The following is a 21,321-nucleotide window of genomic DNA, read 5'->3' as shown; positions in this document are numbered from 1 at the left end:
TAAGATGAATGACGTGGAAGCTAAGATGGACGGCGTGGAAGCTAAGATGGACGGCGTGGAAGCTAAGATGGATGGTGTGGTAGCTAAGGTGGATGATTTAAAGAAAGGCATGGAAGATTTGCAAACAAACTTGAAGATAGATTTGACAAAGTTTCTACAACAAATGCTTACTAATGGCGAAAGGGTTGTAAAGGAAACTCATGATGAGAACAAAATAAATTTTAATCATGATTTCATAGACTCTAACGTTGGATCGAAGAACCACCATGTTCCAAAGATCAATATGAGGAAGTTTGATGGCAAGGATCCTGGAACATGGATACTACATATGGAGCAATTTTTCGATCTCCATAATGTGCAAAACACACAAAAGGTACGCATTGAAACTTTATATTTGGAACCAAATCAGTTTGTATGGTATCGATGGCTTTTCTCTCATAAACAAATTGTCACTTGGGATATTTTTACGGATGAAATGATAGCACATTATGAGGATACAAAAAGAAACACTTTTTTTAGCCAATTGATAAATCTCAAACAAAAGGGTTCAATGATGGAGCACATTGAGGACTTCCAAAAATTGAATATAAGGGTAAAAGATATTCCAGAGGAGCATAGGATTGATGTGTTCATAGGGACTTTAAAAGATAACATCCAACAGGAGGTTCGTTTTTGGGAACTAGATTCATTGGAGAAGGTATTCAAGTTGACCGTGTGGCTGTCATTCAGTCACCCACATGGTCTAGGTTCCTTGACCCTAAAAAATGTTGTACAAGGCATCCCTACATGACCTACCTAACCTAGTCTACAAAATTGACAAAGTTAAGGTTTAGTGTTCTAACTTGACTGTCCCCGCATGCTACCTGAATACACCATCTGACCACAACGAAAGGAACAACTCCTCGATTAACTTTAGATTCCAAAAATAGAAAGTGAAAATGAGGTGGCATTAGGCCCACATTTCCCTATATATCACCCTTTTCAACATCTGCTCGAGCTCAGTACAGGTGTTGAGGACCTCCATTTTAAAAACTGTCATAGACATAAAGATCACTATTATTTAGTAGAATTGTCCTATTTTTAACCTCTATCTCACCTCGAAAACACTACCTAAGCCTTTCTTTTAACCTTGGAGCCTATTTATTCCTGCACTTCTTTCATGGTTTTCATATTAAGGGTTATATATGAACTTAATTATTAATTAAATAGGTTTAATATCTTATTTCCCTTTGCAACTTATATGTTCTCTTTCCTAAGGTATTTCGATAAGGTGAAAGTATTAATCAATGTGGAAGATGGGTTGGTGCAGGAACGGTTCTTGTACAGTCTGTCATTCTTGCACTTCCGAGGTAGTGGTCAACTTCAACTTGGCTCACCGCTTATAGTCAAGAAAACTTGACAAACTGTGCAGATTATTTTCCAGAAGATCAATCATATTTGCTAGGCTCAGAGCATAGAGGAATATGCAGGATGTGAAGACAAGGGCTTCGACCAAAAACCCTTGTTTAGTATTTTTTTAGCAGTCGAGAAGCCCAAGATAAACGTTTTTTATACTTTCTGTTGGGGCATTGATCTGAGAATGTATATTTAATAAGGTTTCTAGTGGAATATAGGTAGTGATACTCTGAGGAATTTTTGACATCTATTGTGATGTTTTTGTGTGTCACCATATTTTTTGGGTTGGATCTAGGATCCATGATGTATATTTGCTACTTTTGAAGTTTAATAGAAAGGACTGTGCCAGTTATGCATTTTCTTGTTCTAATATATTTGTGATGTATTATTTGAGTAATTGAAGTTCCAGACCTCATAGTAGGGAAACAAGCTAGTTGGCTAGGGCCTAGCCAACCCAGCTCATTCTCCCTTTTTGGTGAGGTGTGTTAAGCTTATTTTCATGCAAGGTTTGAGCATGTTGTATTTTGTTCTTTCATAGTTAAGAGGCTTTGATGTCTTCATAAGTTTTGTCATTCAAATCCAAAGTATGTAGGCTTGGGTGTGTTTATTTCCTACCTTTTGTGTTAACCCTGCTTTCCTTTGATGCGTGTTTAATTTTCTTTCTGCAAAAGGAGTGCATTTTAGTTACTTGAACCAGCATGTTTTCATTTGTATAAGTGAATTTTGCTTAATTTATTTCTGCAAGTCCTTTTATTTCCTTCAAGTTCATTTTCTTTCTTCTACAAATCGTGTTTTATTTCTGAGTGAAGTTTCCAAGAATTCTCAGTACGAAAGTTCAATTTAGAATTAATTTACCTTTATAAGCTTTAATGAAACATTGTTTGCATTATATAGATCTTTGCTTGCACTCATTTCCCTTATGGAAGTAACTCAGTTTAACACTGAAATTATTGAAGGGACCTCTAAGCTAAAACTTCTATTCATAATAAGTCTAGCTCTGATTTACATAATAACAGTCATCTCAGGAAGAAGCCAACTTGTATTTGGATCAGATAGTTTTTTTTCACATGCAAGAAGTTTCTTGTTCTAGTAAGGATTTTTCCTTTGACTTTTGAAGTACCTTTCATTTCTGAATGTATGATTAGTTAAAGAGTATTTTTCGTATGAATGTTTATTTCCTCAGCTCTATTTCACTTTGTAATTTATTCTTAGTTAACACTTTTTTCATTTTCTGCAAGTGTTTTGGAAACCCAGTACAGGAACGCTGATTTCTTGCTACAGGAACCTCTGTTTCAGTACAGGAATCGATATCCTAGTACAGGAATAGAGTGATCTCATACATGAACCAAAAGCTCTTGTATGAAGGTCGAAATCTTGAGTGCAAACACAATACATACTTCTAGTGTAGGAACATCATTTCAGTATAGGAATGCCGTTACAGTAGAGGAATGTTGTTGCGGTGTAGGTGTTAGGGCGCGAATCTGCCTTAGGCTGAAGGAAAGAAGGATTCAAGGTAACATCAAACCAAGCTCAGCCTCGTAGCTAGCCCTATGAGGACAGGAGAGGGCTCTCTCTGGGTCTATCTCGGCAAAAGATATCCAATAGAGCCTAAGATGACCCAAATGCAAAACTGATAACGATTTTAGGCTAGTAAACAGATATGAAAGAGTTAATTCAATAAATGACTGAGTTTCTAGGCTATGTGGGACAAGGACAGCATGAGCAAAGATTTAACCAAAGGCATAGGATATTTCATAAGATGAGATAGGCATGAGGTTTTAGCAAACAAATTGAATTTAAATGAGGTGAAAAGACTGTTTAAGGAAGCTGAAAAGGGCATTAATGTATGAATCCTTTCTAGGAAGAAGAAAACACATAAAGTCTGAACACTTCCTCAAGGCAGAGAAATGACTGAATTCTACCTTTCTCACTTAAAGTATTCAACCGGAAACGATCATGAATGAATGGCGAAACATAACAAATACATATGAGACATAAAGGAAGAAACACATGCTAAATTCATACCACAAGAATCTTATAAATCAGAGCTGCACCATTTAATTAATCCTCTGTCAAAACTGTACAGCCAAATTCTGAGTTATTCCTCCACCGTTTCCTCGAACTCAGAACCCTTCACAAATGATTTTCAATACAATATATTACTCATAGCTGGGGTAAACAAATCGATGAGAATCAGGGGCAGTTTCACCTAAAATCATGAAAATAGGAAAATTTCTGCTCTAAAAAAGGAGTAGCGTTACATTTTGTTTGTTGATGACCAATTAAAAGACATAATCTGGAACATAAACCCTTTGATTTTGCAACTGCAGTCAAAAATAGACCGTCGGTTCCTGTTTCTTTTCTATGACAGGTGTCTTTGTTTTAAATGTAGGCGTTCAGTTTGTGACTGTTCGCTTTCCTTTTGCCTGGGCCCTTTGAATAAAACTAATTTTTTAATAACAATTGCCTTTAAACTAAAATTCCGCCTTGAATAAAGGGAACCTCCATTTCCAACTGCAATGTAGCCTGCTATGCCAGATGTAAGAGCATATATAACAACAAGAGCCGTATATAGGGCTCCCCTGTTGTATGGATAGAAAACACCCACCAATGCTAGCACAACGATAAAGTTATTAAGGACTAACAGCTGAGCTCCAGAGCTAAGAACAGTAGAAAATAGAGACTTGTGTGAAAGATATCGAAGAATGTCTCCATGAATAATTTCCCTTGACCTTTCAGCAATGCAACACCTCACATGGCAATTTGAACTTGAAGGCGATGTACCCCATTGCCAAGTTCAGCATTCCATTTTTTCCAGATATCAGGTGCCTTACGAATGGTTCCATTTCCACTGCAAGGTACATCGGATAATATGCGATCAAAAAGTAACACTGTCATACTTTCCACATTGGAGCCTTCATTCATCTCAAGTCTTCCACTACCATTATCCTCTGTCTCATTCGTTGCTTGCATCAACATGCCATTATTTTTGCAACGGTAACTTGGAGAGTTTTGTGCTTCGTGATTGGTTACCAGCAAGTTAGCACTGCACATCCTCTTTGTCTGATGAATGAGAAGATTGCACCGCTGAACATCAGCATCATTTGTTATGACCATTCCCTTGGGTAGAAATGCGAGCATAACTGATTTGCACATATCAAGAACATAGTGGTGTGACTGTACATCCAAGAAATGGGGTGGCACCATGCTCACGGCCTCTTGTTGAGTTATGTTCCCAACCTCGTTTTCTTGCTTTAAGAATTCATGAGTCCTTTCAAGCATTTGGTTTTTCCTTAGTTACATGTGAGAAAAGTTCAAGTGCCAAGCAAGTTTGCCACGATACCATGGTAAAGGCCTAATATGTTCAACCACATTGCCAATTCCTCTGCTGCCTACATATTTTTGAATTACTTCACTCAGTATTGGATATTCTGACAATATTGAATTATACCGCCGGATTAGATTCTGAAATTTCTTTGATTCATGAAGACTTTCCTATCTTTGCCCAGCGCCTGCTAGATCAAACCAAAATGCTATATCAGTGACAAATAGTATCCATGAGCTAAGCATTTAAAGGCTGCATTTGTTATAGACATTTTTGTGCCTCGCAGCATGGAGCATGAAATGTCAATAATTACAGGGATCCTCAGTCCCTAAACATGTTGTTCTTACCCCTAGAGGAACAAGGTCAGCAAACCACAGCACTTCCTATCAGTTCTCCACTTGAAAACACTTAAAAACAGGCTATTTTTGGATCATGTCAGCTGCTCCACTAAGCATCTGCGCTGAATGTCAACTGCTCCTCCTTGTACCTGTGCTGAAAGTCAACTCTAATGAAGGCTACCTGCGCTGGGCGAGATTGGCCAAGTGGCACAGTCCTTCTGCAAGGTGTCAATTGCCCAGGAAGCTTCCAAACTGACACTTGGTTCAAGGAATTCGCCCTGTGATGAGTAAGAGGTACTTGATCTCCATGTGGAAGCAAGGATCTCCAAGTGGACTCAAGAACTGAAGTTTAACTGAAGAGGGAGAGGACACAAGGCAGCTTTATGTCAGTCTCAAGCTGACTCATCCTTTCTCCTTCTACCCTATATATAGAGCTCTTCTATGAGGTCTAGGGAGGCTGGAATTTTGTGCAAAGTAAGGAAGTGCTGTTGGTTTACAGTTAGAGCTATTGGGTGATTTCTTTTATAGAGGAGAAGAGGAGATTTCTTGCTGCTGGGGAGGTGCTGCTGGATTGGAGCCATTTATGGTTGTAACCTTCTCAGAACCTTTTTCTTCTATCAATAAAGCTTTTGATGTTCTCCTATATACTTGTATTGCAATGATGTATTGTTTTCATCTGTATATTTGATTCATCCTAATCCATGCATCAGTTATGAGTACATGTTTCTTGTAGTTTCCTTCTCTCGTTTTTGCAGGATCTGTGTGTAGCTGGGCCGGCAAGAGAGCAAGGAGCTAGGAGCAAGAGGCAAAGAGAGAAGACGGGATCGACAAAAGTGAAAGACATCGGTTGGTCAATCTTTTCTTCCTTCTCTGTATTTTCATAAAGGAAAACTATCAAAGCTTTACTTTCAGTTGTTGCTAAGGAACTATCACCCTTAGAGTCGGGATAGGGTCATTCCGAGTCGGATACTTTTCCCCACAACAAACTGGCGACTCCGCTGGGGAGCCTAGTATCTTGTTGGTTTATTGTGTTTCTTGCTATTCATCTCATAAACAAGGAGAGCACCAAATCGAACTGCAATTGAGTCCTTCAATTGCAAAGTAGAGGGCAGCTGCTCTGGCTCAGTTTCTGAGCAAGTTTATGATTTGAAGAGCTGATCCACAAAGACTCTTGTGCTCTTTGTGATAGCTTTTCATCCTCTTGATCATCCCTTAGCTTGTACTTGACCTATAGCTTTTTATTTCAGCAAAAACAGTGAATTTTTGAGCTTTTTATGACCCGGAAATCCTTGTAAACGCAACTCTCGTGTCTCAGTGCAGGCTGTCCAAAGGCAGTCTGCATTTCAACGCAGGTATTCCCTTTGGGAACTGCGCTGAGAGTCAGTTTGACAGACCAGAGCCTGCGCTGAATCAGTTAGGCTATGTCTTCCTGAGGTTTCCCACTGAGTCTTGGCCCTGTTTTCACTGTTGTTTTGCTGCTGATTGCTTGTCATTTGTACTTGCTGTAAACCAACTTTCCTTGACATTATTCCGCCTCAGTTGTGTGATGAAACTGTGATTGTTCTTTCAGTATTTCTTGTTTCAATTACAGTTTCCCATTGTGAAAAGAAAACCAGTATAGCTGTGGCCTCTTAGATCCTGAACTGTAAAGGTGTCTTTGTGATCTTAAGAGCTAGTTTTATTACTGTTCATGGCTGTTTGAGTTTGTTTGTTTTTCATTTTTGTGGTTTGAATCTATACATTTCCAGTGTCTAAACAAGTCGATCTTAAGGTGTCTTTTGATTTTGGACAAGCTTGTTTACTTTCGCTTGAAATTAGATTCAAAGTTATGCAACAATTTCCTTTTTGTCTTACATCAACATTAAGGATAAAGAAAAGAAATATCTGCATTGTGCATGTGCATTATTGACAGTTTGCATGTTGATTTAGGAAAAAGTGCATTTAGTGTGTGTTCTATGATCTGTGTGAAAAGTTGATGTCTTTCTTTTCCCTCAGTAGATTAAGGTTTTCAAAGTTGAAAGATTGAAAAGTTTTGCTTCTCATCTTAGATTGCATTTAGGAAGTTGTATATATACATCTCGTGGTGATCCTTAAAGGCAAACTGCTAAGCAAGATCAACATTAAAATGAATTGAATTTACATAACAACGCATTGAAACCTAACGCAAACACATAGAGGTCTAAGCTAGAGACGTGTTCCGGCGTCGTTAAACGTGATATCTTAGCGTTGAGTGGTTGGGTGATTCCTCCACGGTGAAGCGATAAGTATCAATACGGACTTGTGCTCCCGCGTACCGTCGAGTATATTGGGAGACCCCTATAGGAATAAAGCCTTTATCCTTAGGAAGCCGTGTCGGCCGCCCTACTGATCACGATGCAGTGAACACAGCATTCACGAAGATCGACCACCCGTACCGTAAAACGTGTTCTGTGGTTTCGCGAAAGGTTTGGCACACCCTCTGCCTAGATCTCCAGAGCAGTTTCTTTTGGCCTTTTTCAAACTCTATAACTGAAAAAGTCCAACCGAGCATTTGTCACTTCGGGCTCGTTAATACATCGAAGGCGACTAGAGTCATCTTTAGCTTTTTCTCGACTCTTAAAACATGAAAAAGCAAAGTTGTGTTTAATAAAGCGTCGTTATAAAATTCATTTTAAACGGAACATAATCACCTCTTATTCCCGCGTTGATCTGTAAGTTGAGAACATGGAACGCCCCAACCAAGGAAGTCCACAAGATGGAAGTCCTAGTCCTTTCTCCTCTTGGGGAGAAGTTGGTGCGCCCCATATGGCCACATTGTCGCTTCCAGGACTGACAATAGGCCTGCCAGTTTAGCTGTTCTCAACCAATGTAGTTCAGGCCACCATGGTTCCTGATCAATCGAGTCAACTGTTAGATCAGTCTAGAGCTGCCCACCAGCCTTCTACTTCTGACAACTCTTCCTCCAATCCTTCATCTTCGCAAGGTAGAGCCGGCAAAAGTCAGCCTCCCAAGGAGAAGAAGGAGAAGAAGAAGAAAGAGAAGAAGAAGAAGGAGCCTAAGGTGACTGGGGGCAAGCAAAAGGCATCTGACAAAAACCCACACACTGCACAGACCGGGCCTAAATCGCCATGTGTCATATGTAGAGGAGACCATTTCCACAGAGATTGTCCCTGTATTCCCCGGATACTAAGGGACTGGTCCCCTCGTCTGCACAATTCGGGGGCATCAACCTCTGACAATCAAGTTGATTGCTTTCCGTCAACCAGCGAAAGTGAAGGATCAAGACAAAAAGGGGGAGTAAGATTCCCCTGTATGTTGTGTGAAGGCAGTCATGCCATCCACCGTTGTCCCTTCTTAGACGAAGCGAAGAGAGTTTTGGAAGATCGTCCGGTTTCACCGGTAAAACTTCCTCCTGGATACAAAAAACTCGTGCCAAGTCCTTCGTTGGTTGAAAATACAGCTGGCCCGCTCAAGTGGTCGGCTGAAACGTCAGTCACTGAAAATGAACCTACTGAATCCAGACCGAACGAAAGTCCAAAGGTCGATATGGCAGTTGACCCGGTTCTACCTTCAGAAGTTTCATCTTCAAATGACACCGTCGCCGAAGAGTCATCTTCATGCGACACCCTCACTGAAGAGAATAAGGATGACACCATCCAGGTTCTTTTCATCAGCACCGACTCTGATGAGCGTCAGGGCAATGCGCCCATTCCTTTATCGCAGGAAGGAACATCATCAGAGTCATACCCGGCCGTATATTCGGTCCCACCACCAAGCAACCTGGTTGTATCCTTTGATTGGAATCAACTAGGCAGACCCCGGTTACCAGCCAGTATACCATTCAGAATCATTGTCCAGATCTATAGAATGATTATGGCTGGTACTATCATTGATGAAGGGGCGTCTGTGAGTATCCTTTCCTCTGTTGCTTGGAAAGCACTGGGTTCCCCAGCGCTTTTACCTGAGTTAAGAAATCTCTCAGGTTTTGATAAAGGAACCAGTCGACCATTAGGAATCCTCCCCAATGTGCCTGTTACATTGAAAGGGAAGACCGTTAATTTGAATGTGATGGTCGTCCAAGGACCCTTGGATTATAACCTACTCCTTGGACGTGACTATATTTATTGCATGGGAGCGATAGTCTCCTCACTCTTTAGAGTAATGTGTTTTCCACACGAAGAGAGGGTGGTCAAGCTCGTAGACCAACTTTCATTTCCGGGATCTCGCATCGCAAATAGTCAAATACCAACCCTAAATGGTCTGTTCACTCAAGATATGCCTCCACCCCCAGTCCTCCTTCCCGATGAGTGCGAGTGATTCGGAAAGAAAGACTGGAACCCAGGGGGCATGCACCCTGGTCTGCTTCGGGCAGAAGAAACCCTGGGTATAAGGTAGAATTTCCGCAGAAGAATATGACCAGTCCGTACCCCGTCCGTGGATGGAAGAGGGGTTGTTCTGGAATAGTATTCTTTTGTTAAAGTTATGTGTTTGGCAAAAGAGTCATTCACCTTTGTCTAAAGAGGTGGGCAATGCCCAAGTAGGAATTCCCTTATTGCGACAAGCAGTAACCATCTTTGGGAAAAGCAAGCCTCACCCATTAAAACAAATGTTTTGAAGGATAAGTAGGGGCAGCCTCCAAAGAAAGAGATTCTATTGTTGTGACAGAGGGTAACCATCTTTGAGTAACCTAATGATAGACATCGCCGAAGAAAGAGATTGATTTGCGGCAGCGAATAGAACCCTCTTCGGATAATAAGAAAGAGGCAAGCCTCCCTCAATAATACCAATGTTTTGTCTTTGAGTAGTGTTCTTCTCTTGTCACAAATAGCTGTTCGTTAAAAGTTGGGCCGACGGGAAGACTGAGTACCGCGTAAGACCCCTTAAAATAACGAGAAGACTAGTATCGTTAACATTAGATTGGCAAGATGACAAGTAGCTGTGAACACCCAAAGAAAAGCAGAGGTGGGGGAGAGGAGGGGCAGCCTCGAAATCCTACCCTATACCTGGGGGCATGCAAACCTTTTGGAGTGTAAGCTAGGGGCGGTTATTTATCTGGTTTTAAGATTAACCGTTTTCCGAACTTACATAAAGGAAGGATGAGTTGGAGCATAGCTGTGGTAAGGCGCAAGCTCTATAAAAAATGGATCCTTAGAGGAGGCATTCTTATTTTATGACTGGTATATCGAGCAGTTTTAGCACATGGTTCATGCTCGTTAAAAAATAAACGCAAGATCCGAGCAGTTTTAGCGCATAGTTCATGCTCGTTAAAAAATAAACATAAGTTGTGAGCAATCTTCCCATAGAGTTCAAGCTCACCCAGAAAAAATGAACCGGTAAATAACCTTGGTGAACGTAACCTTTGACAGCCATATTAAAGCCCTTGGTCGTGTTCTTGCAGTCTCACCTCCATCCGTTCATTTGGCCAATCGTTCATCTCCATATGTTTGTTTACCCATTTTGAGGAACAGCTGCGAAGAGTGATTTCACTTAGCCATCCTTGTGACACTGCCGTGATTGGAATATTCCAACTTGTACCTGGAATCTGCTGCTATCCCTGTTTATCACTCGTTCCTCAAAAGATGAGTCTTCTTTGAGCTCTTTTCACTGACTCGTAAAATATGAAAAGTTTGCCGAGTTTTGGCCTTCCAGCTCGTTAAAGCGACCGGAAGAGCTATCCCTCCTCTAGATTTTAATCTTTTTGGACCTGAGGGATTATTGCACAAAAAGATCGAGCGCTTGTTTTGTTCGGCTCGTTAAAGCAATCGAAAATTCATCCCTTCTGTATTGTTTTATACTTTTTCGGACTTAAGGGATTAGATGACGAAAAAGGAATTATGGAGTTAACTTTCTGTACCTTTTTAGACTCTCTAAAAATGAAAAGGACCGAGTTTTTCTTGTCGTTAGACTCGTTCAAATGATTAAATAGCGACAAACTTGTCTTTAGACGAGAACGAGTTTCCCTATCGCTAAGCTCGTTAAATCATAGCGATAGGCTTGCCCGAAGGGCAGGTTATAGAACAAGCATATGTTATCCTCCTCAAGCTTGACAAAAATAAAGAGGTACTGGTCAGAAATGACTGGGGAAAAATTGGGAGAACATCAAAGCTTAATGGTAGCAAGTCGCTCTTGAACATGACACTTTTCCTCCGTACCACATCGGGTTGGGTTGTTTCATTCACCGGTCTCATCACCATGGTCTTCGCCAAACCATCCACATTTTGGGGTAATGCTACCGATCCATCGTATCAGTGTCGTTATATGTTCAAGAGAGGTCATTCTGAAAGTGTCAACCGTGTCCCATCCACTGCCATACATTATCCTTCATCCATTCATGATCGCCACCCTGAATCATATGTCACAGTTTGTTTTCACCTCCACTAAAATCATTAGCTCCGTTCCGTGTCATTGATGTGGGATTCATTAAGGCCCTCCTTTGACGGATCGCTTCTTGTCGACTTCAGCTCATTATCCAAGAAGTTGATCTAGGAACAACCCCATCAGTACTTTGAAGCTTGCATGCCTCAATGGCAAGTTTCTCACTTCCGGCGACAGGTATACATCAATGACCTTTGACCAGAAGATTTTGCGTGGCGTTCGATGCCAAGTCCTTTATTCACGCCACGTGAATTGTACTGCAGTACCTTGAGGGTCATTATCATTATCGGTGATTCCTCTCGCGCTTGTTAACGGTTTTCATCATTGACCGGTAATCAAGCGATGTCTTTCCATGTTCGACTTCAGCGAAATTCTCACATGGATCGACTTGTACTTAGAGTGAAGATCGAACGAGTTTGAAGACCCCGGATCTAGTTTCATCCATCCGGGCTGCGATACATATTCAGGAAATATAAAAGCATTTGTCATGTACATCATTGCAGCAGATGATCATCCTACTCAAAGGATGATAATTTCAGCAGAAAATTATCAGTCTACCATCAGACGATCGTCTGTTCTATGTACTAAGATGTATTTATAAAGCTGAGCATGGGAATGCCCGCCTCAGCTAGATCATGAAAACAGAATGAAAAATAATGTATTGTATTGTATTGTATTACAGGGCACCTCTCAGCACTTGAATGAACTTCGGACCCTTTGGATAAAGCATTTCACCCGATAAACGGCCTCATACTTTAGGGGGCAACTGTTATAGACATTTTTGTGCCTCGCAGCATGGAGCATGAAATGTCAATAATTACAGGGATCCTCAGTCCCTAAACATGTTGTTCTTACCCCTAGAGGAACAAGGTCAGCAAACCACAGCACTTCCTATCAGTTCTCCACCTGAAAACACTTAAAAACAGGCTATTTTTGGATCATGTCAGCTGCTCCACTGAGCATCTGCGCTGAATGTCAACTACTCCTCCTTGTACCTGCGCTGAAAGTCAACTCTAATGAAGGCTACCTGCGCTGGGCGAGATTGGCCAAGTGGCACAGTCATTCTGCAAGGTGTCAATTGCCCAGGAAGCTTCCAAACTGACACTTGGTTCAAGGAATTCGCCCTGTGATGAGTAAGAGGTACTTGATCTCCATGTGGAAGCAAGGATCTCCAAGTGGACTCAAGAACTGAAGTTTAACTGAAGAGGGAGAGGACACAAGGCAGCTTTATGTCAGTCTCAAGCTGACTCATCCTTTCTCCTTCTACCCTATATATAGAGCTCTTCTATGAGGTCTAGGGAGGCTGGAATTTTGTGCAAAGTAAGGAAGTGCTGTTGGTTTACAGTTAGAGCTATTGGGTGATTGCTTTTATAGAGGAGAAGAGGAGATTTCTTGCTGCTGGGGAGGTGCTGCTGGATTGGAGCCATTTATGGTTGTAACCTTCTCAGAACCTTTTTCTTCTATCAATAAAGCTTTTGATGTTCTCCTATATACTTGTATTGCAATGATGTATTGTTTTCATCTGTATATTTGATTCATCCTAATCCATGCATCAGTTATGAGTACATGTTTCTTGTAGTTTCCTTCTCTCGTTTTTGCAGGATCTGTGTGTAGCTGGGCCGGCAAGAGAGCAAGGAGCTGGGAGCAAGAGGCAAAGAGAGAAGACGGGATCGACAAAAGCGAAAGACATCGGTTGGTCAATCTTTTCTTCCTTCTCTGTATTTTCATAAAGGAAAACTATCAAAGATTTACTTTCAGTTGTTGCTAAGGAACTATCACCCTTAGAGTCGGGATAGGGTCATTCCGAGTCGGATACTTTTCCCCACAACAGCATTCTTCCTCGAATTTCATTTTCACCTCTTGCTTCCTTTGTGTCTTGAAGAATTCTTTTGCGTTGCGCGTTGTACATGTGTATTGTTAAATGTTGCAAGAGGAGAACCATCTCTTGAAAATCAAGCCTCTGCAAATATTCAGACCACGTTAACAAAAGGCTAGCACACGCATATACAAGGAAATATGCAAACCCATCTCCTTCTGCAAGATATGTATCCCACAACCTTGTAACGAGATGAAAAGGAATCTCACGAATTGAAAGGCAGTTAAACCAGTGAAAAGAAAATTGCAGGAACTCTGGCCCTTGCTCCTCCACGTGTCTTGAAACTGGTTCATCAATTCGGCGCACCAAATCCTTCAATTTGAAAACAAGCTGCTGAATTCGTAGTTGAGCAAATGTATAATGGTCTTGAATATCATCAAGGAGTTTTGAAAGGCACCAGTAACAATCTGCCTCAACATTTAACATATTTTCTGGGGTTAAGTTTGAAAGCATCCAGTTTTCCATATCACCTTCTAAGTATTCTGATGAAAATACTACTAAGAATGGGGTTGCCAGATCATTTATCCCCTTGACATAACCACTTGCAGGATGATGAATGGCCCATGTATAGAGAATACACTCCAGGGATGCTTGTATGTCTATTTTCTGAAAGAAAGTAACATCTAGCACAGTCCTTGGACAATCCACTGCAATCTGCCACGACATATTTCTCATCTTCAGTGCGCTCAGCATCTGTCATAGTACTGAGAGACTGTCAAGTGGAGAACACCTAAGATGCCATCCTGGACAGGTGACAAATATCCAATTTGGAGCCAGGAGAACGAATGATTCGAAATTTCTTGGAGGCAATGTCAAAAGTCGGTGTTGGCCCTATGCGCCGCATGCAATCCCAACGCGCCACGCCATATGAGTGTGCCGCACCAGTGCAAATCTGCATTGAGAAAATCGGCTCTATGTGTTGCGCGCAGCCAGTGCACCGCGCCAGTTGCCTATGTGTCGCGCTTTGTCACCAACACACAGTCACGACCCTTTCAAACACTATTTGCTCTTCAAACTTCAAACTTGACCTTTCTCTTGAATTTTTCGAATGGCACTTGTTGCAAAGGAATAAATAGCTTTGAAGTATCTTGACAAGAGATGGTTTAAATTTTTACTTCTTCAAAAACCCCCTTCATAATGTTTTTTACTATGGCACTTTGTCCTTTAATGAAACTCTATCTTTTGGCTTTCTGATTGATTTTCTGGACTCAAAATGATGAAATTGGTTGATTTTTTGCAGGGATATAGGCATATTTTGACTAAGGAAGACCAGGGCCTGCTTTTGAAATATTTTATGGTGGAAAGATACAAGTATTTTATTACAAAAACAAATTTGACAATTTCCTATTCAAAACAGAGTTTTGAACAAGAAATGTCCTCGAATATGCTTGATGATGAAATTTTGAACTGAGAACTTCTTTGAAAACCATCCTCATGGCCTGTGGGCATTTATTAAACATGTCAAAAGACTAAACCCTAGACTCAAAAACTAAAAGATTCTTTTTGACCAAAATAATCATCTATGACTGTGAATGACATGAACTAAGTTTTGATGAACATAGAGAAATTTTAACCAGCCCGGCAGGTACAAGCATGAGGGAAACAAGAAAACCAAGCCCTTCCGTCAAAGAATGGCATGCCCCTAGCGGAATGCAACGAAGTGAATTGAGCGAGACACCTAAAAATGAATATGCAAAAAGAGGAATGATCTCTGACGGAGGGATGACCAGACCGACTCTAACATTGGCTCCAATGGGGATGGTAGCTCCTTGGAGGTGCCAAGAACGGCAGATCTCTGGGAGAGCTAGGCAGTGCCTTTGTCCTTGGGTTGTGGAGTCATTATTTCGACAAACAACACAAGACTCTGACTCAATTTATTTGACTGAAACTTGACTCAAAATGACTCGATGATGAAACTGAAATGACTAAAAAAACTTGACTCTAACAAACTAACTCAAAATACTAAGACTTGAACTTAAAACTTAAAACTTGGTGGCAGTACATGGCCACCCGTGTTTCTTTCAAGGCAATATACCATCAAACTATATCAAAATGCCAATGTAACCAATCAAGAAGATGGCTTCTTGATTGATTCTCCTGATCAGATCTCCTGGTCAACAGTAGATACTTGGAACTGGGCCTCCAAAAAGCTAATTGACCATGATCTCCTTCATCACTGAACACTACAATAATCACCTTCACTGCTGGCTACAACCAACTTTCCAGAGGATCTTGAAAAACATGAAGATTTTCCATTGCCACCTCCTGCTGAGAAAACAAGATGTCTTTTTCTCTTGCTTCTGATTTTTCTTCATAAATAAGAGCACGTTCCTGGTCTTCAAAAAATTCTGAACAAGTAGATGAGCAGATTTCCTCTTCAAAGAACGTTTCAAAACATGAGGCATATGAGGAAAACTCTAAAAGGGAATCCTGAATGATCTGGTCTACTGAAGTCTGAATATAGTTATGATCATCTTCATATGATATGACAGCTAGATTCTCATTACATTCATCAATCATGAGAAAAGAAATTTTAGATGTTTCGTGAAACTTGACACTATCACTTCTATCATCTACCATAAATTCATCCAGAGAAACCTCGTTACTTACTTGACCGTAGATCTCATCTTGTTGTTTATGAACTGACTGGATGACCTCTTTATGAAGGCTTTGTGCTGATGAGATGAGGGCAGTTAGGTTTGTAACTTTGTCTTCTTCATTTGAGGTAGCCTGAACAATGCAATTCTCTTCTATGAGATCCGGAACAACATGTTTTTCCTCATCACAATCTGTCTCTCGATCTGATTTATCATCATCATTTTCTGAGATTGGAACATCATTTTCCTGTGTATCCTCTTTTATTTCAACCAGATCTGAAATAAAACTTCTTCTTTCATCATTTTCAGTCATATGGAAATCTTCAACTTGCTGATTTTGATCCTGCTGCAAAGTTTCCTCCAAGAGTTCTGTACGCTGCCAAAACGGATTTTCATACAAGGCTTCCATGACCTCATCATCCATGAAATTATCATGTCCATAAAAATTCTCAAGATCTTCAATAAAACAATGAACATGGCTACAACAGTTTTGAACCAAAGTCAAGGATGGTTATGATTCTTTATACCTTTCAAAGAACATCATATGAAAATCTTTTAGACAATAAATGGAAGCAGGTGACAAACTTTCATACCAAGATCGAGCTTCATCTTCCAGAGTAGCCTAAACATTTTCATCAAACAGTATTCAGGAAAATTAATCTTTAATTTATGCACATGAATATGAAATTTCACCAGATGAAGAGCAGCGTCATTACCTTCCACATTTCTGAACATAGGCAAATTCTGCAGCGAATCCACCTTGGGAATTTTATTTGGAAAACCTGGGATGTGATCTCGGCTCATGGGAGCGTATCTTCTTGCAACCCAATCCATCTTGAAAATCTTAAAGCTACTGATCTTTATACAGTGGAGTCATCATGAAGGATTGATTTTTGGATTTTTCAATGAATGGAGTCACCAGGTGAATGATTTCAGCGTTGTTGTGTCTGATCGTTGTCCACCATCAACAATCAGATCTAAACTTGATACATGTACTGGGGGCAAGACAATCTACAAGCCAACCATGTTCTCCCCAGTGGAGTCGCCACTATGTTAGGGCTCGACTCTGCCTTAGGCTGAAGGAAAGCAGGATTCAAGGTAACATCAAACCAAGCTCAGCCTCGTAGCTAGCCCTACGAGGACAGGAGAGAGCTCTCTCCAGGTCTATCTCGGCAAAAGATATCCAATAGAGCCTAAGATGACCCAAATGCAAAACTGATAACGATTTTAGGCTAGTAAACAGATATGAAAGAGTTAATTCAATAAATGACTGAGTTTCTAGGCTATGTGGGACAAGGACAGCATGAGCAAAGATTTAACCAAAGGCACAGGATGTTTCATAAGGCGAGATAGGCATGAGGTTTTAGAAAACAAATTGAATTTAAATGAGGTGAAAAGACTTTAAGAAAGCTGAAAAGTGAATTAATGTATGAATCCTTTCCAGGAAGAAGAAAACACATAAAGTCTGAACACTTCCTTAAGGCAAAGAAATGACTGAATTCTACCTTTCTCACTTAAAAGTATTTAGCTGAAAACGATCATGAATGAATGGTGAAACATAACAAAGACATATGAGACATAAAGGAAGAAACACATGCTGAATTCATATCGCAAGAATCTTATAAATCAGAGCTGCACCATTTAATTAATCCTCTGTCAAAACTGTATAGCCAAACGCTAAGTTATTCCTCCACCGTTTCCCCGAACTCAGAACCCTTCACAAATTATTTTCAATACAATATATTACTCATAGCTGGGGAAAACAAATCAATGAGAATCAAGGGAAATTTCACCTAAAATCATGAAAATAGGAAAAGTTATGCTCTAAAAAACGAGCAGTGTTACATTTTTTTTGTTGATGACCAATTAAAATACAGAATCTGGAACATAGACCCTTTGATTTTGCAATTGCAGTCAAAAATAGACTGTCGGTTCCTTTTTCTCTGCTATGACAGGTGTCTTTGTTTTAAATGTAGGCATTCAGTCTGTGACTGTTCGCTTTCCTTTTACCTGGGCCCTTTGAATAAAACTATTTTTTTAATAACAATAGCCTTTAAACTAAAATTCCGCCTTGAATAAAGGGAACCGCCATTTCCAGCTGCAATGTAGCCTGCTATGCCAGATGTAAGAGCATATATAACAACAAGAGCCGTATATAGGGCTCCCCTGTTGTATGGATAGAAAACAACCACCAATGCAAGCACAATGATAAAGTTAGTAAGGACTAACAGCTGAGTTCCAGAGCCAAGAACAACAGAAAATAGAGACTTGTGTGAAGGATATCGAAGAATGTCTCCATGAATAATTTCCCTTGACCTTTCAAAAATGCAACAACTCGCATGGCAATTTGAACTTGAAGGCGATGTACCCCATTGCCAAGTTCAACATTCCATTTTTTCCAGATATCAAGTGCCTTACGAATGGTTCAATTTCCATTGCAAGGTACATCACATAATATGTGATCAAAAAGTAACTCTGTCATACTTTCTGCATTGGGGCCTTCATTCATCTCAAGTCTTCCACTACCGTTATCCTCTGTCTCATTCATTTCTTGCATCAACATGCCATTATTTTTGCAACGGTAACTTGGAAAGTTTTGTGCTTCGTGATTGGTTACCAGCAAGTTAGCACTGCACATCCTCTTTGTGTGATGAATGAGAAGATTGCACCGCTAAACATCAGCATCATTTGCTATGACCATTCCCTTGGGTAGAAATGCGAGCATAACTGATTTGCACATATCAAGAACATAGTGGTGTGACTATACATCCAAGAAAAGGGGTCGCACCATGCTCACGGCCTCTTGTTGAGTTATGTTCCCAACCTCGTTTTCTTGCTTTAAGAATTCATGAATCCTTTCAAGCATTTGGTTTTTCCTTAGTTACATGCGAGAAAAGTTCAAGTGCCAAGAAAGTTTGCCAGGATACCATGGTAAAGGCCTAATATGTTCAACCACATTGCCAATTCCTCTGCTGCCTACATATTTTTGAATTACTTCACTCAGTACTGGATATTCTGACAATATTGAATTATACCGCCGAATTAGATTCTAAAATTTCTTTGATTCACAGAGACCTTCCTATCTTTGCCCAGTGCTTGCTAGATCAAACCAAACTGCTATATCAGCGACAAATAGTATCCATGAGTTGAGCATTTAAAGGCTGCATCCTTCCTCGAATTTCATTTTCACCTCCTGCTTCCTTTGTGTCTTGAAGAATTCTTTTGCGTTGTGCGTTGTACATGTGTATTGTTAAATGTTGCAAGAGGAGAACCATCTCTTGAAAATCAAGCCTCTGCAACTGTTCAGACCACATTAACAAAAGGCTAGCACACGCATATACAAGGAAATCTGCAAAACCATCTCCTTCTGCAAGATATGTATCCCACAACCTTGTAACGAGATGAAAAGGAATCTCACGAATTAAAAGGCAGTTAAACCAGTGAAAAGCAAACTACAGGAACTCTGGCCCTTGCTCCTCCACGTGTCTTGAAACTGGTTCATCAATTCGGTGCACCAACTCCTTCAATTTGAAAACAAGCCACTGAATTCCTGGTTGAGAAAATGTATAATGGTCTTGAATATCATCAAGGAGTTTTGAAAGGCACCAGTAACAATCTGCCTCAACATTTAACATATTTTCTGGGGTTAAGTTTGAAAGCATCCAGTTTTCCATATCACCTTCTAAGTATTCTGATGAAAATACTACTAAGAATGGGGTTGCCAGATCATTTATCCCCTGGACATAACCACTTGCAGGATGATGAATGGCCCATGTATAGAGAATACACTCCAGGGATGCTTGTATGTCTATTTGCTGAAAGAAAGTAACATCTGGTACAGTCCTTGGACAATCCACTGCAATCTGCCACGACATATTTCTCATCTTCAATGCGCTCAGCATCTGTCATAGTACTGAGAGACTGTCAAGTGGAGAACACCTAAGATACCATCCTGGACAAGTGACGAATATCCAATTTGGAGCCAGGAGACCAAATGATTCGAAATTTCTTGGAGGAAATGTCAAAAGTTGGTGTCGGCCCTGTGCGCCGCATGCAATCCCAACGCACCGCGTCGTATGAGTGCGTCGCCCCAGTGCAAATTTGCATTGAGAAAATCAGCTCTATGCGCCACACGCAGCCAGTGCGCTGTGCCAGTTGCCTATGCGTCGCGCTCTGTCACCAACACACAGTCACGGCCCTTTCAAACACTATTTGCTCTTCAAACTTCAAACTTGACCTTTCTCTTGAATTTTTCAAATGGCACTTGTTGCAAAGGAATAAATAGCTTTGAAATATCTTGACAAGAGATGGTTTAAATTTTTACTTCTTCAAAAACCCCCTTCATAATGTTTTTGACTATGGCACTTTGTCATTTAATGAAACTCTGTCTTTTGGCTTTCTCATTGATTTTCTGGACTCAAAATGATGAAATTGGTTGATTTTTTGCAGGGATATAGGCATATTTTGACTAAGGAAGACTAGGGCCTGCTTTTGAAATATTTTATGGTGGAAAGATACAAGTATTTTATTACAAAAACAAATTTGACAATTTCCTATTCAAAATAGAGTTTTGAACAAGAAATGTCCTCAAATATGCTTGATGATGAAATTTTGAACTGAGAAATTCTTTGAAAACCATCCTCATGGCCTACGGGCATTTATTAAACATGTCAAAAGACTAAACCCTAGACTCAAAAACTAAAAGATTCTTCCTGGATTTAAGACTTCTATGGTTTATTTCTTTTGACCTAGTTACCGGAGAATCCACAGTAAAAACCATTTTCTACCAACGTTTCAAATCCCAACCGGGATCCATCATCAGGACAACTTGACCAAAATAATCATCATCTATGACTGTGAATGACATGAACCAAGTTTTGATGAACATAGAGAAATTTTAACCAGCCTAGCATGTACAAGCATGAGGGAAACAAGAAAACCAAGCCCTTCCGTCAAAGAATGGCATGCCCCTAGTGGAATGCAACGAAGTGAATTGAGCGAGACACCTAAAAATGAATATGCAAAAAGAGGAATGATCTCTGATGGAGGGATGACCAGACCGACTCTAATAGTAGGAACGATGGTTCAGTGCATGAAGGAAAATCTTTAATGAAGACGAATTTCCTGAACAATTTAATTACTTCTTTGTCTTATGGCTACACTAAACTTAGTCTTGAATACTTATATTTTACTGATCAGGATTGTTCATGACAATTTGAAGTTCCTTTTATTGAGTTTCTGCAAAGTACTTTCTTTTTCATTCCAGCACCATAATTCTCTTGGTATTATTTGATGTGTGATATTTTTGATTCTGCAGACTGTAATTAAGAAAGATAGGAACAGATTTAGTGAAGGTTCATATCATTTCTTAGCATTTCCTATGTTATGCCTCTAAGCTTACGTAGCATCGAGTTGTCAAATTAAGTGTTGATGGAG

The 21,321-nt window shown here is 40.2% G+C and overlaps 1 protein-coding gene and 2 pseudogenes across 1 annotated transcript; all 3 read right to left on the bottom strand.

The window, feature by feature from the left end:
• Nucleotides 1-4,146: 4,146 nt before the first annotated feature.
• On the bottom strand, nt 4,147-4,602 carry LOC149256392 (multisite-specific tRNA:(cytosine-C(5))-methyltransferase-like). The gene has a single exon (XM_089455352.1). It carries the CDS (start codon nt 4,600-4,602, stop codon nt 4,147-4,149), a length of 456 nt encoding a protein of 151 aa, XP_089311478.1.
• A 107-nt stretch (nt 4,603-4,709) lies between these two features.
• On the bottom strand, nt 4,710-18,433 carry LOC149256391 (uncharacterized; annotated as a pseudogene).
• Nucleotides 18,434-19,007: 574 nt separating this feature from the next.
• LOC149256390 (uncharacterized) overlaps nt 19,008-21,321 on the bottom strand; it is an 85,789-nt pseudogene continuing 83,475 nt past the window's right edge.

The sequence above is a fragment of the Pinus tabuliformis genome, chromosome 7, assembly GCF_031772625.1.
Source record: "Pinus tabuliformis cultivar Carrire ecotype Pingquan chromosome 7, CPIR1, whole genome shotgun sequence".
NCBI classification, from domain to species: Eukaryota; Viridiplantae; Streptophyta; class Pinopsida; order Pinales; family Pinaceae; genus Pinus; species Pinus tabuliformis.
The sequence above is the reverse complement of the archived record's forward strand: the minus strand, read 5'-3'. Positions and strand labels throughout refer to the sequence as shown.

Excerpts from the sequence above, each read along its gene's own strand:
- LOC149256392 (XM_089455352.1), bottom strand. The coding sequence starts at position 4,602 with ATGGTGCCACCCCATTTCTTGGATGTACAGTCACACCACTATGTTCTT.